The sequence below is a fragment of the Antedon bifida genome, chromosome 4 (assembly GCF_963402885.1).
Source record: "Antedon bifida chromosome 4, ecAntBifi1.1, whole genome shotgun sequence".
Classification (NCBI taxonomy): domain Eukaryota; kingdom Metazoa; phylum Echinodermata; class Crinoidea; order Comatulida; family Antedonidae; genus Antedon; species Antedon bifida.
Genome location: NC_136229.1, coordinates 28,394,608 through 28,410,233, shown reverse-complemented (window position 1 = coordinate 28,410,233; position 15,626 = coordinate 28,394,608). Strand labels below are relative to the sequence as shown.

At 32.7% G+C, this 15,626-nt stretch overlaps 2 protein-coding genes across 2 annotated transcripts; one reads left to right on the top strand and one right to left on the bottom strand.

The window, feature by feature from the left end:
- Nucleotides 1-234: 234 nt before the first annotated feature.
- Nucleotides 235-5,580, bottom strand: LOC144841274 (clathrin light chain B-like). The gene is made up of 5 exons (XM_078697538.1): nt 5,374-5,580; nt 4,668-4,726; nt 3,863-3,986; nt 3,294-3,405; nt 235-2,195 (listed from the first exon to the last, which is right to left on the bottom strand). Exons 1-5 carry the CDS (start codon nt 5,546-5,548, stop codon nt 2,024-2,026), a joined length of 642 nt encoding a protein of 213 aa, XP_078553664.1. The 5' UTR covers nt 5,549-5,580; the 3' UTR covers nt 235-2,023.
- LOC144841273 (uncharacterized) lies at nt 5,574-15,577 on the top strand. Its single transcript, XM_078697537.1, has 11 exons — nt 5,574-5,592; nt 5,694-5,830; nt 6,395-6,451; nt 6,984-8,762; nt 9,047-9,248; nt 9,576-9,629; nt 9,899-9,996; nt 10,923-11,024; nt 11,453-11,531; nt 12,031-12,207; nt 13,779-15,577. The coding sequence occupies exons 2-11, from the start codon at nt 5,753-5,755 to the stop codon at nt 13,844-13,846; spliced, it is 2,694 nt and encodes an 897-aa protein (XP_078553663.1). The 5' UTR covers nt 5,574-5,592; nt 5,694-5,752; the 3' UTR covers nt 13,847-15,577.
- Nucleotides 15,578-15,626: the final 49 nt, after the last annotated feature.

Below are 15,626 nucleotides of genomic sequence, written 5' to 3'. Positions count from 1 at the left end.
CATTCATAGTTCATAGTCTAATCCACTCGACTACACAGACGGCGCGACAGAAAGCGTTAGCTAGTCACATCTTATGGATAAGACTAATGAATATTCATGTTTATTTTGTGACGTTTCGTGAGGTGTCCCCAACTTATGTACGAAAAGAAATACCGCATCCCGGATGAAGGTTTAATGATTCAGATTAATACCTTTAATTTGAACGTACCAAATAAAGAAACCCTCACATTCATGTAATGATGAATATTTATTTGTGAATTATTTTCAGTACAACATAATCATAATTATTTATGAATCACCATATTTTTTCCCATGAAATTTGATATTTTAAACATTCTTTTCATAAACAGAGAAATATCAGATGGAAGGACAGGGTACAGCACTACGTGGTACACTATGACACTCTATACGAATAAATTTAATTTAATAAATTTTTAAATAACCGGTTATCAATAAAAACATAGTCAATACACAATTGTAATAGGCCTATAGCTAATAGAATAAATTGGTTTCCGAATATACTGTAAAATATAATAATAAACACTAGCACAATTCCAAAATGTATGAACAAATGAACTCAATATAAAAAGTAAAAGCAAATTGTTAAAAATTCAGAAACAGATTTGCTTGTTTATGAGTTAAATATTTTGTTTTATACTACACAGCTAACATAATACCATATTGTACTGATGTCATAACCTAGGCCCTAGTATCAAATAGTTTTTCTTTCAGAATTTCAAACTGGAGGTACCAGTAAAAAATTTAGATACAATCAGATACATGCTCACATATATTTCATGCAAACTAAAGGTATTGACCCTTATGCTGGTTCAGGGCACATCATGTCAAGGTTCACAATCTTATGCTATACATATTCATGCTGTTCTAGTGTACTGTATTTATATGTACACAATTTAATCAAATGAAAAAATGGCTTATAAAGTGAGAAGGGCATAAGATTTTACCTTAAACATACTCTCGCTGGCAGTGAAATTCCCCTGGTATAAAGGGCTTAACAATGACTGTACAGTAATTGTTGGTGATTACAGTCCATTTATGTGTAGATGCACAAGGTATACAATCAAACAATTAGGACACTTACTGCACATGAGGCGTATGATAGAAGGCCTAGGTCTGACAATGCGTAGCCCAACCCATAACGGCTAAGATCAAACAATACTGTACCTGTACACAGAATAAACATGAAGCCTTAATTGAAAAGTCCGGTTTAAAAGTTTCCATGTAAGAATTATGCCAGTAAAGTCATCATACTCCCCCTCTAGAATTTGAATAATTATTACAACACAGTACATTTCAAATTATATATTAACTACATCCTACAATAATTCCCAATATCATAATTTATAAATCCTTTCTTATATAATTAATAATAACATATTCTTTCATGCTATTTTGTTACGTACTTAAGTACTACTAGAAATAGAATAGGGAAAGATTAGATGGCATCGACTCTTGGTAAAAAGTTATTATCAGCATCAATGATGAGGAAAGTTAACAGTAACAAGTAAAACTGAACATACACTATAGACAATATTATCACAATTAAGAGAAATTTCAAATAGATCAAGTGAAATTCATTTTGAACTTAACTGCAACTAACATCATTGTGGTGAAATTTTCAGGTAAAACTGAACATACACTATAGAGAAATTGAACATAGACTACTAAGTGAAATTTGATTTTTAATGAGATGTGGTGAAAATGACTGAACTCATGTAAAGTTTTACATATACTAGAGAGAGAAATTCATCACACTTAAGTGAAATTTAACAGACTATAAAGTTTCATTCAATTTGAACTTAAATGAAATTAACATCGTCATTGTGGTGAAAGTTCACTTGGATAAATTTGAACATACCCAATTGAAATGAGCATATAAGTGAAATTCAGTATACACTTAAGAAGAAAAACATACACGCGACATTGAAATTCAGATTTTAGGTTAGAATTTTCTATAAACAGGTATTAAAGGTATACAAACAGAATACAAAGAAGACATGAGTTAACGTGTGAGCCCAGTTTGCTTGAGATGTAAGAGTAACGATCGCATCCGTGTCACATCTTTGGTCGTTTTACTGTTTTTAGGGTTAAAATCGCAGAGCCTAGCAACACGTTCCCACTCTTGTCCTGGAATGTCCTCATCTCTTTCTTGAATAAATGCTTCTTCACTTGCTCTAAAAAAATCAAATAGAAATAAGTTTTTTGAAAAATGATTTGTGTAATCTAATGCCAAATTAATCAGTATTTATTTATGATCTTGTTTTGATAAGTGGCTATAGACTTGTGCCATCAATTCATTGCCATAATAGTGTTCATTGAACATGTGTAAAATTGTTTTATGTTTTTTAAAATGTTGTCGTAATTGTACCGATGTTGAATTGAATGTATTGTAAAAACATGGTTTATTATTGAAACAAAACTGAGAATAATGGCATTTCTCAATATTTGAGAATCCTTTTTATTCAGAATGGTTTGTGTTCATTTCACTTGAATTTATGAATTTGCTGCCCTCTATCTATACTTTGCTCAGACTGACGTGTCATGAAGCCATATTTTCCAAAGGAAATTGACTAAAATAAAATGTCCTCATTGCAAAGATATTATGTATAACAGTAAAGAAATTCTCAACACCATATTATTTCCTTAAGAAAACACATGTGTACTGCATACCTAATGTTCGCAAAGTTAAGTTATTTATAAAATAAATTATCAAAGAGACAGTACTTCAAATTCACTCTTCCTGGGTTCAATACATTAAATTTCAAAAGACAATAGGAGGAACTGTTTATCTGAACACTGATTTCTTATCAGCAAGTCTTTTGTTAAATAAAATAAATTGCTAAATTATTAAACTTTCATGGCAGGTGAATTAATTTCACGCTGCTATTAATAATAGTAAATTCACACTTTTACAAGTTTATCTTTAGATAGGTTTACATTATTTCATTTCAATGAAGCAAATTCTCTTCATTCAATTCAATTTTCATAAGATACATCATAGTGAAATAACATAACAGTTTTTTTTTTTTAATTAGAATACACTAATGCTGGAGAAACATCATCTTATTTTGTGTATGAAAGCCAAATATCCTATAACATTCCAGGCAAATTTTCTATGTCTTTCCTGGTTTTCATTGACCCATATGAACCCAGTTTATAAACATAGTTTTCTTAATGATCTTTACGATTACTTTCCGAGTCAAGTATCAGAAAATTTAAGTATTGCTTTTATAAAAAAAGAAAGAAAAACCGCACTAATATATCCAGCATACCTGTTGCTAGCTTTCATCTTTTCTTGTTGTTCAGATCTTTTGTTATACCAATCATTCAGTTCTTTTTTAGCTGTTTCTCCCCAGTCTTCTTTTAGTTCATCAGCCTCTTCGTCTAAAAGATTAATAGCAGCTAAATTGTTAACCAAAATCCTTTTTTTGATACAGTATAAACTATAAGGTAGGCAGTAGGCAATCTAACAACAGGAGGCTGAGCTCAAAGGTTTTATCTTTGGCTGCAACAAAATCAGTTCCACGACCCTTAAAAGATACCACGCATGTAATTTTGAGAAAGTGCATTCCTCTTCAGTGTCAATATATTACCAAACACACAAGCTGTATCATGTCTAGCGAAAATAAATATCATACAGTATTACATCTTCTGTAGTATAGCGAGACATTTAGGAGTAAGGTACTATGTTATAGGCCTGTTGCAGTCAGCAGACACAATACTGCAGGATGTTTACTGTCGCTAGACATGATACCATAGTCAGCTGAATATGTTTGGGGCTTGTCAAAAATCCTACACGTTGCTTATAAAATAAAGATATATTAGAGTTTTGTTTGATTACCTTTCTTGGCAAGCAATTCTTCTTGTTCTACTCGCCATTTCTTAATCTTTTCTGGTTCATTGGCTAACCGGTCTACTGATGAGATGGCTGAATACGCATCACTTGGACCATTTTCTTGAGGAGCCTGAAATCACAGAATAAAAGAATAGATTTTTTGTTTAAAATTGCATCACTAAATCATCTCAAATCATGAAATCACTGTATCTATTCAAATAAATTTTAATACAATCTGTACACTGAAACATGTTATCATTTCTTGATATTAACTTTCTTGATAACCCTTAGAAAGACATCCCTATTTTTGTTAATGGATAAGATTGTAAATAGTAAGATGAAAGCACTGTACAGTACGAGTATACTGTAAGTGTGAACAGTTCAGCCTTACATACATCACCTTCCTTAATTCTGTTTTCTAATGGTAATAGATCATAAAGCTCAAACTTGTTTGACATAAAAATGTGATGTGCCCAAATACTGTATGTAATGGTAGTGATATACCCAAATATTGTAGTGATGTCCATTATGGGCATATGACATTTTTTGTTACATAAAGTTTGATGTGTAGACAGAGCTTAACAAAAAAACGTTTAAATATGTGAAACTACTATACATTAGGCCTACATATAGGTTAGAATGAATTTATCTAAAATGTTACAACTTGTACATGATGTTGTGCTCAGACTGACGTGTCATGAAGCCATAATTTCAAAAAGAAATAAGCTAAAATATAATGTCCTCATTGCAATTTCATGTGTACAGTGAGATTATTAAAATCATTTTGTAAGTTTTAAAGTAAATGGCGTACCTCTCCACCTACTTCACCGCCACCAAGAATATCAGCCTCAGAACTACCAAAGTCTGCATCTAAAACGGAAAAAGAATGTTTAGAAAGTTTTGTAAGCCAATTTTAATCTGCCACAACTTTCTTAATTAATGATTAGCCTGTGCAGTATGATTTTTTTTAATGGAATCGCCTAAAATCAAACGGAAAAAGGAAGTAAAACACAGTTTATAATAAGCATATTTGCACTGTAACTGCACCACCACGATAAAACGGTGGTGTCGTCACAGTCGGTATTGTAGGCCAATATTTTCAGAACATATTACTGTACACATTTTGTTCATAAGACTGTCTGTCTTGCGCTTCCCTGGCACACACACAGCATAGTTGTTTATCATCGATCATGAAAAATAAGGCGTATTTATAATATTGGGAGTTAAATTATTAATAATATTATTTATTATTTTTATAATTTATATTATTAATTTAATAATATATTATAAATAAAGTAAACGATTCATTGAATCCTAAGCTTGATTAGGTCTATAGAAATAGGCCTGTTGTTGAAACATAAAATAGTCAGCAATGGGCTAGCTACTGCAGCCTACTCCTCCCTAGGCCTCGGTGTCTTGCAAACAATGCAATGCAAAGTCAAAAAGACTCAGGCCGGCCCCGGCTGCAGTCCGGGTCTTGTGACTCACCTCGCCCACCACCGTCATTTTATACTTACTTCCTTGGTCAACTGCTTGAGCGTCTGTGGTTGGTCCGCCGCTGAAATTTTCGTCTTCAATACCTGCTAATTCATCTTGCTCTCTAGCTAAAAATGCTGCGGCTGGGTCCTCTTCAGTGGCTACAGGAGCTGAATTTGGGTTGATTCCACCATCCACATCAAGAAAGTCGGCCATTTTGTATCGTGTGTATGGGCGTTCGGAAAGGTTCGGTTATTTTCGTAAGTCGTCCGCTCTTGCTGCCTGCTCTCTGCATCATAAATCATAGGGCGCCACCAACCTCCAAAATTAAAACACTTTTTTTAATGGTGGTTTTTTACAGATTTTTTATCGCGACGTCGTAGCTAGAATTCCCAGCTGGTGGTACGGTTTGTTGTAATAATGACTGAAATTATTGAAACAGTTCGTCATTTACAACAAAAACTCGATTCATTATTCTCCAGTGAAGAATTTGATAAAGTAAGTAGCCCTAGCTCCACGAGGCCTTTAGCTAGACTCGGAAACTGAAGCTAGGCCCACCAGAATCTAGGAGTAGTAGTTAGTTGTGACTGTCTATGTGAGACCTAAATCAGGAACGTTTAGGGCAAAGGACGTTTCGTACCACTTTTTAGGCCGAAATTTCATCTCACTTATCTTTGGGCCGACCAAATGACAGTTAATGCAATTTATTGTATTTATTTATCATCAAGCTTAAAATATGTTTTAACTAAACATTTAAGCTAGCTAGGCCTAGAACTATTTATTTGATTTAAAAGGTAATTTTTACTAAAAAAATAATAAATATAAATTAAATAATGCAGTTTCACCATGTCCATGATGTTTGTTTTGGTTCGAAAAAAATTAGACAGCCTCAGCCACCTACCAAGAATACTTGCTTTTGTTTGAATGCCTTTCATACTTACGTTGAATTTGGGAAATCCAAATAGAACTTTTAAAAATAAAATCTAATTAATTGAAAAACTGTTTGGATTCATATGGTAATTAGAAGGGCATGAGTTTACTTTATAATGTTTTTTTTTATAGATAAATGCTGTTTTACAAAAATTAGATCAATTGCCCATTTCCATAGAAGTTTTACAGGTTTGTTTTATTGCAATTTGTCATTTATATGGATTATAACATTGCACTGCAGTTGAACAGACCCCCTCCCCCAATGATCATAGTAGTGAGTCTCCCGATATATCTCCCTGATTATAGAGTATTTCGTGTCATCTCCCGCTCTTCTGCCAAAATGCAATTTCTCCTGATTTTTTGGAACTAAAAAATATCCTGATATTGATAATGTATACAAAATTATAATTTCTAGGCTCTAGAGAATAGAAAAATACTAAATCAGTCCATGATGTTTAATACAAATGCATGTGTTTTTAAATACATGATTTCTATTGGCTTTCTATGTGGTTTGGACAGGCTTTCATAAAACCTCCCGATATTCCAAGTTTACAGGTCCGAATTGAATTAAGTGCATACCCCCAGGGGGCAGGGAAAAGTTCTGTGTCCTCTTCGAAAATTATTTAATTCACTGATAGGAAGGGAGGGGTTCAACTTGTAATCACTTTTGTGAAGTTTCATTTAGCAAGACACTACTTCAATGCATTGTTTATGTTTTTAGGGAACTGGAATAGGGAAAGCAGTCAACACATACAGAAAGCATGAGGGTGGTGTATCAGAACATGCTAGGAGTCTTGTTAAGAAATGGAAAGCACTTGTTCAGGCTGCAATGGATGCTGAAGCAGAACAACAGACAAACCATGAAACAAAAGAATCAAGTGATGAAAAGAGGACACTGATCAATAAGCCAGTCCAAGATAAAAGTGAACAAAACAACAGCTGCAAAATAAAAAAGACTCATGAATCAGAACATTCTAAAATGTTGCCAAAGCCTGTCAAAAATCTGACAGATAAAAAACATGAATTAACAAATTCTAAAACCAATTCAAAACCTGATCGAACTAATTTATCAAAATCTTTACCCAAAGACTCTTCACATAAAGAAAAAGAAAAAACACCTAAAGTGAAGTCCAAGAGTGGGGAAATTGTTACCAAAAACAGCCAAAATGTTGATAATAAACTTGAAAATAAGAAAAAAAGTTCTTCATTGACTGATTCAAAAACTAGTTCATCGTATTCTTTAGAAAAAGATAAAGAAAAAACACCTAAAGAAAAGTCCAAGAGTGAAGTTAGCAAAAACAGCCAAAACGTTGATAATAAACTTGAACATAAGAAAAAGAGTTCTTCATTGGTGGATTCAAAAGCTAGATCATCAAAAGGCACTTTAGCAAATAAGGAATCATCTTCCAAAGTAACCAAAGATAAGACAAGACAATCTAAAGTACCAACAGCTATGCAAGAAAGTGATGAAAGCACTGATAAAGTAACTAAGAAAATTAAATCTCCAGAAAAGAATGTTGGATTAGAATACCAAAATTCAGGGTTGTCTTTTGATGCTTGTTTGGCAGGACCTTCAACCGCAGACAAATTATTAAAGAGCCCTGTTCGTCAAAATTTAAAAAGAAAACTTGAAGATCAAAGAAATGCAACAAATGTTAGTCAAAAAACCAATATCAATGAAAGAGAAAATTCATCGAGGACAAAAAGTAATTATGTCAAAAAGTCATCAAAGCTGTCTAGCCCATCTTCTAAGGACACTGATAATAGCAAAGATAAAATCAGTAAAAATGTAGAAAACAAAGTTAAACAAAATATTGAACAGCAGGATAAAAATGAACGTACTGGAAGTCCTTCCCGCAAACCTGAAAGATCAAAAGAAAAGAGTAAAAATGTAAGTTCATCAAAAAAAGAAGAAATAAATGCAGTAAAAAGCACAGTTACAAATCATCAGAAATCAAGTTCCGCAATAAAAAAAATTGATATAAAATCAGTGAAATCTATTGATGCAAAAATAAAAAATCTTGATGCTACCAAATGTTCTTCACCACAACAGAAAAGTAAAAAGACATCAGTTGAGTTAAAGACAAAAGATGACAAAATGAAGAAAGTGGAAAAGCAACAAGCAGAGAAACCTAAAGAAAAGAAGGATAAAGTAAATGAAGATAAGAAAAGAGTGTATTCTTCAGATGAGGAAAGCCATGAGGAAATATGTTTTGAGAACACAGGTTTATCATTTGGAGATTGTTTATTCGGTGATTTGCCAACTCTACCACCAAATAATTTGAAAGGAAAGCTTAAGAAAAAGAAAACTCAGTTGCCACAAGAGCAGAAGAAAGTAGCCAAAGTGACTAATAAATCTGAAGGAAAAACAAAACAAAAACCAAAGGAAGAAGGTAAAGTTTCTTTAGCGTCATCCAGCAAGATATCATCCAACGATGCTAGTAATGATAAAAAACGAAAATCAGTGAGTACTCCCAAGGAAACTCCATCATCTAAAAAGGTAAGCGTATTAAAGTCATTACAACTTGTTTCTATTAAAGAATTGTGAGTTATTAGTTAAATAATAGATTTAAAGCTTGTGGCCTGAAGATTATGTGTTTTAAAACCTTTTTTAAAACTTGTCTATGCTGATATAAAGTTTGCGGTAAATCACGTATGTACTACAAACTTCATACCAAACTGATTTTCTCATTCAAACAATATAAAACTTTTCTCATATATGTTTATGAAGTAAAATGCAGTAGGAATTTGTGATGCCTATTTTTTCTTTTGTTTTAATATCAGATCAAAAGTACTTATGATTCTGGGATCTTATTGCCTGAAATTAGCAATGACTACAAGCCACTTCCACGGATAGGTGATGACTCTTCACCACGAAAGCGCTGGAACGCACAGTCTGCCATTGACAGTAGCCAAATACAGTTTAAAGGTACAAAGGAGTCCAGAACTAAGGTGTTCTCTGGCAAAGCAAGAGTTCATCTCACAGGTAAATATTAATCTCTGTCTACACTATCAGACTTTATGTGACATAAAAATGTGATGTGCCCAAATATGGACATGATGATATCATATCAGTGCCATAATTATTTGTGCATATCACTACCATATTTGGGCACATTACATTCTTATTGTCAAACTAGTTTGATAGTGTACTTTAGCAGTTAAATTTTGCTCTTTTAATCTCTTGAAAAGGTTATTTTGTTTCAAGTCTACTGATCTCTGCCAACACCTAGAAAGAGATTGTGAAATATCGCTTCTTATTTTATAAGGCTCAATTTTATAATTTTATATAAAAATTATTTTTTGTTTTCAGCTGTTCCGACATTGTTTGATGCATGTATGCGGATTTTGTGTGACAATATTGACTGTAAGTATTATAATATTTTGACCCAGATTTAAACCCACCTTGGGGTAAAATAATCTGAGTGATTTAGAGTGACTGTTTCTTTAAAGACATTAACATTTAATTTGCAGACTTTGTGGCCACTTAAATAGCCTGGTAAACAGGGGTACATATGAGGTGTTTCATAATTCTTTGAAAAATGTAAAATAATGAAGATCCAATTTACACCAATTGAGCATTATAATATTTCAAACTGACTGGTTTAGAGGTTTACAACTTTGTTTGTCTTCTAGTACTTGAAGATGTTGGTGGTGTACCGTTTGATATATTAAAACCTGTTATGGAACGTTGTACGTATCAGCAGCTGTACAGACTTGAGGATTACAATCCGGTAAATTTATGCGTTTATTTGATGTTTATTACGTATAAAGTTCCCTCATTTTATGAATATTGGAGGAACTTCATTCATAGTTTTAAGAACAGAATTCATGACAGTTGTAATAGTCTAATTTAAACGGTTCAGGGACGATTCGGCCCTGAGACGATTCGGCCCGGGACTATTCGGCCCACTTTTGGTGGGACGATTCGGCCCACTTTTGGGCCGAAACATCCCACTTTGTGGCCCGAAACGTCTCACTTTAGACCAAATTCATATTCATTTTTTTGGGTATTTATCAAGTTTTTAAAGGTGTTTAACAATCCGATTTTATTGATATTGACAATTTTGATATAATATATATAATAAATTACTAAAAAAACGTAATTTTATATTCAATTTATTACTTCGAAAACCTTGTTTATTTCGTGCATTCGCCAAGCGGCCAACAGAGGGCGTAACTTGTTTACATCGTTCGCGTGACTAAAAATTGATGATTTTCGACAATGTTTTCAAAATGTTTGCTTTATTGCATCTTTATCCCTAGTAGTACTACCCCATAGTCTCTCTGAAAATAAAGTTTGGGGAAAAAGCTTATTTTATGCTTATAAAATGCATATCAAAGCCGATAAATTTAAGTGTGCCGAATCGTCTCAGGGCCGAATCGTCCCGGGCCGAATCGTCCCGGGCCGAATCGTCCCGTTACCATTTAAACCATAGTCAATGTACTTCCACAATCCAACATCCATCAGCGTTGGTGCAAATTGATATTTTAGGGGTTTTTTTTGTAAATTTCCTGGGGAATTTTTTTCTCTTTTTGTTTTGTATATGGATGTACTATCAAAAAAAAGAAAATGAATGAATATTGCTTAAATAAATTTTATTTTTACTTTAAACTTACAACTAAATTAATAAGGTAGTAAGTTTTTTTTTCTTTGAAGCACTTTGTAGAGGATTCTGATTACTTGTGGCAGAAACATGTTGAGAAAGAATTCAAGTTTGCAAAACCATGTCTAGCGGAGACATGGAAAGAATGTTATTTGGTATGTATAATTCACACTAATACGATAATTAATATTTAATATGGTTAGAAAATAAAAAATTAGATTATGAAGAGGTAAACAGAGAAGCAGTAGATGACGAAAAGTTCAATAATTAAATTCAAACAAGTGTAACTAATGGAGTGGCTAGAACTATTTACTGTATTTAAAGTGTCTTCTTAATAGGGGTGTTGCCTGATTAAGAGTTGGCTGTAGTGCAAAAACATCTTATTTCTACTCATTTGTTTCACAATAAAGTTACTCTTAATAAATGTGTCCCAACGGAACAAAAAAAAATTCAATGCTGTCTATTTACTCTGCAAATCCCATTTGTAAAAAACAGATCGGCAAAGAAAAAGAAAACGTAAAAGATTTTTTTTTGTTCTACTGTAATACATATTTTAAAAATAGATCTGCTTCATATTTTTCAGAGAAGCTTTGATGAAAGAGAGCAAAAATTCAAACTACTAACTGAAAATATTACAGCTTCATATGCAAAGAAAGACACAGGTCAGTATGCTAATCTGTTATGTTTTTTTAACAATATTGATAGGAAGTTTCTTTAAAATGAGTAGTTAATTTGTAAATCCTATCATTTTATTTATAAGTAGGTTATGCTAGTGGGAAAATGGAAAGAATGGTATAAAATACTGCAGTAGGTAAATGGCATAATAATATGGTAATGTCCCAGGTGGCAACTTTCCTACGCAGGTGGCAATATACCAGGTGGTAATGGCATAATAGATCCAGATAGTAACTTGTCTAGGTGGCAACATGCCAGGTGTTAAATGGCATATATGATAATGTCCCAAGTGGTAAATGGCATATATGGTAATGTCCCAGGTGTCAACTTTCCATGTGTTAAATGGCATATATGGTAATGTCCCAGGTGTCAACTTTCCATGTGTTAAATGGCATATGTTAATGTCCCAGGTGTCAACTTGTCTAGATGCTATTTTGTTTGGTGATGTGGCTAATAAGTTTTTATTGCTTTTTATATGTTTTGTAGGACGCAAGGTTATGTTAGCATATGTTGATCGTCCTGCTAAAGCGCCACGTAATGTACGACGGAAACAAGAACAACACGGCACAGCTGGTCCAGTGACTCAACAAGAAGCACCTCATAAGAGAAGCTCCTGGGTCGGTCCAAGAAATGAAGATGCATCACCCAATAAACCAGTTAGAAGTAAGTAATAGCACTTCCATTTCAAAGCGAATAATTTCTTGTATACTACAAGGGCTTTTTATTTTTTTTTTACCATATTTAATGAGGGTGATCCATCCAGCAATTGCTGATCATTAGGGACCCTCAGAGGTCTACAAGACAAACATATACACAAGATGCTCGACATAAACAAAGTCTTTGGGAGTGGAGTTGTAATTTTGTCCTTAGAAAAAATCCTGACATGGGACTTGAACCTAGGACCCTTGGAGTGGTAGCCAAGCATCATAACCACCAAGCCACACCTCCACTCCGAGTTAAGGATAAATATCTGAGCATTTTATGGGGTTATTGCTTTTAAATGCAGGACATTATTTAAATAACTTGATTTTTATAAATGGAGGACTGTAGGAACTACTACTACAATCACAAAAGTCCTTTTTCCAAAAGATGTTTTTAAAGACATGTATTGTCGCAATGTAGAGCAACTGAAAATAAAGCAGATTTGAATTTGAACACTCATATAAATGCTGTCTATTTACTCTGCAAATCCCATTTGTAAAAAACAGATCGGCAAAGAAAAAGAAAACGTAAAAGATGTAGGAATCGAAACAGGAACAATCGACGACGTAAACGAAATAAGCTGGGGACGTATACACCTAGTCTTGGGTGGATGAAAAGACATGGCCTGTTTTGATTTGTAATGTAATTGCATAGACAATATATCATAGCTTGTGTATAACACACAACAAAACTTGCTTAATGCCATGTTCATGCCCCACCCCAAACCTCAATTTTACGTTCAAATTTATTGGCTTATATCGGATGGATCAGTATGGCAATATAATCAATCAGAAATTTGCTTGCCTGCTTATTTTTACAAATGAATTATATTACAAAATATAAATATATTATTTACCAGGCTACCTTTTTTATTTAACATCAGCTCTTATATAATCTTCTAACAGTTTTTTTTTAAATTTTCCTATTTTATTTCAGTTCTGTAGTATATAATTATTACATAATGTTACAAACAATGATTTTATAATTGTTTGCTTTTTTTCTTGCATTTTATCATAACTAACTACCAGGATTTTTGCCAATTGCAATTTTTACTGTAATGAACATAACAATGCATTGCACTATTGCGTGAATCTATACATATTAAATAACAAGTACTGGCATATTCCGCTTTAAAATGGGCTGGTTGGAAATTGACCACATACAACAATAGTAAAATTCTGTAATACAGCATCTCATGTTTATCACATGGTGCCTGTATCATGGATGGAAGTTATGGTTTATGGTACGAAAAAACACATGTGATAACTGTATTACAGAATTTTCCTATGATACTGTAGAAATCTAGATACAGTACCGAGAACTGGTTGCTAAATTTCAAAAGAACATTGATGTACGTGTCCCAGTCTAATGGGGTTATGTTACTATCGTCTTGTGAGGTAAACTTTTTGTAGTCTGTGTAAAAATCCTGCAATTCAGATACTACAAGAACAATAGAGACCGACACATTGACTTAACACAAATACCTTGGTTGTTATTACATTTTAATACATCATCATTTCATTCTTCCATAGCTACCAAGATTATAGCACCCATGATGCAGAAGACGTTACGATTCATTAAAAAACTACAGAAAAGATGATGCTTTCAACGCTGTGAAATCAAAAGTTTTTAATAATATCATTTCAAACTTATTCTACTGTAGTTGTGCAGTAACTACAATTTATTTACTGTACTAATCTTTGATGAATTCACTGTAGTATGACTATACCAAATAAAGCTAAATGTAAAATGCAGTTTAAAGAGTAAAACATGCGGTTGCTGCAGTAACTGCAGTAGAATAATTTATTGATTTATGTGTGATGCTTGCTCACTGTAGTAAATTATGAAATAAGTGATGCAGTTGTCTATAGATATAATAAATAGAATTTTAACTTTTCCTAGAACTCCACCAGGTATAGATAATAACCTTAAAGGTTTGTGGGTCTGTGTGAACCTATAATATTTCTCAGAAACCGGCTATAGTCACTACTTAAATAGTTTAGATAAATATATATATTAATATATTTACCTTTGTAAACAATTTGTTTACAATGTCAAAAATATTGGAAAAAAGTACTTCTTCTTATAATTATATGCTTGAAATTTAGATTTTATTTACTATATATTATTATTGACTGTCATGGTAGATTCACTATTGAGAAAAACATTATTATTTATTGATTAATCAAATTGCTAACTGTGCAATAGTATATCTGAGTTTGTCTTGCTTTAGAATTTATATTCGTTAAAATAAATAATGAAATTTGTATACCATGGGTTTAGAACCTCCTTCAATTAAAATAATAATTTATCACATTTATATAGCACCCTTTCCATGAGTAAAATTATGTCCAAAAGTGCTTTATATACAGTAATAAATTGACATGGACATACATGAACTTTGACATACTTCTTCCCTAATACTTGGTTCCCACTAGGAAATGCAAGGACGTAAGCACAGTGAGTTGGCCAATTAAAAGCTGGTGCTCGGATAATCCATACTGTAGCTTGTGATTGGTCAAATGACTTTTGCTATGTCCTAGTAGGAACCAAGCTTAACAATCATGTCAGTGCATCCAACTACAGTGCTCTCCCCTCTGTCCACCAGTAGGCCTAGCTGTGTGTACTTGGCACAAGGGTAACCCCTTGTCTCAAAAGTGCACACAAGCATTTTGTGTACACTGGGCCGAACAGTTTATAGTTTATATAAATGGAGCTATTAATTACGGTTCCACTGTTTACTACTCGACCACTTACAAAATGGTATATTTTTGACTGACAGAAATTCACTGTACCACTGCACATACAGTAAGAGCCCTTTATTAAACTCTGTCTACACTATCAAACTAGTTTGACAAAAAAGTGTGATGTGCCTAAATATGGTAGTGATATGACATCATCTTTTCCATATGGGCACATCATATTTTTTTGTCACATAAAGTTGGGTAGTGTAGACAGAGCTTTATAATCATGATTTCACAATTTCAATTAGTCAAATTGTTGTTTAATTATAATTAATTTAATAGTTTTTTCTGTTTTAAGAAATAATGCATTTTAATTAATGAAACATATTATTAATTAACAGAAATTACATGGGAATGAAATGAATGATTATTTTATATTATTAAATTAAAAGCAGCAACTCAACTGTTTAAAGACAGCTGCCTGTAAGAGTTTTTTTATTTAAAAATCATGTATTTTCAAGGTTTGTATTTGTGTCACTGAAATATGAACACAAAGGCAATAATAAATATAAAAATGTTATTCTCAAATTAGGCCTATAATCAAATAAAATAAATGATTTATATTATTCATTTAATAACACATAAAGTATAAGTGTATTCTTGCATATTATTGATTGGATGGTTGATAACATATCG

Excerpts from the sequence above, each read along its gene's own strand:
- LOC144841274 (XM_078697538.1), bottom strand. The coding sequence starts at position 5,548 with ATGGCCGACTTTCTTGATGTGGATGGTGGAATCAACCCAAATTCAGCT. Across the intron at positions 3,987-4,667 it reads GCGGTGAAGTAGGTGGAGAG|GCTCCTCAAGAAAATGGTCC; the intron begins GTACGCCATTTA and ends CTGTGATTTCAG. Across the intron at positions 2,196-3,293 it reads AAGATGAAAGCTAGCAACAG|AGCAAGTGAAGAAGCATTTA; the intron begins GTATGCTGGATA and ends TGATTTTTTTAG.
- LOC144841273 (XM_078697537.1), top strand. The coding sequence starts at position 5,753 with ATGACTGAAATTATTGAAACAGTTCGTCATTTACAACAAAAACTCGAT. Across the intron at positions 8,763-9,046 it reads AAACTCCATCATCTAAAAAG|ATCAAAAGTACTTATGATTC; the intron begins GTAAGCGTATTA and ends TTTTAATATCAG. Across the intron at positions 9,630-9,898 it reads TTTGTGTGACAATATTGACT|TACTTGAAGATGTTGGTGGT; the intron begins GTAAGTATTATA and ends TTTGTCTTCTAG.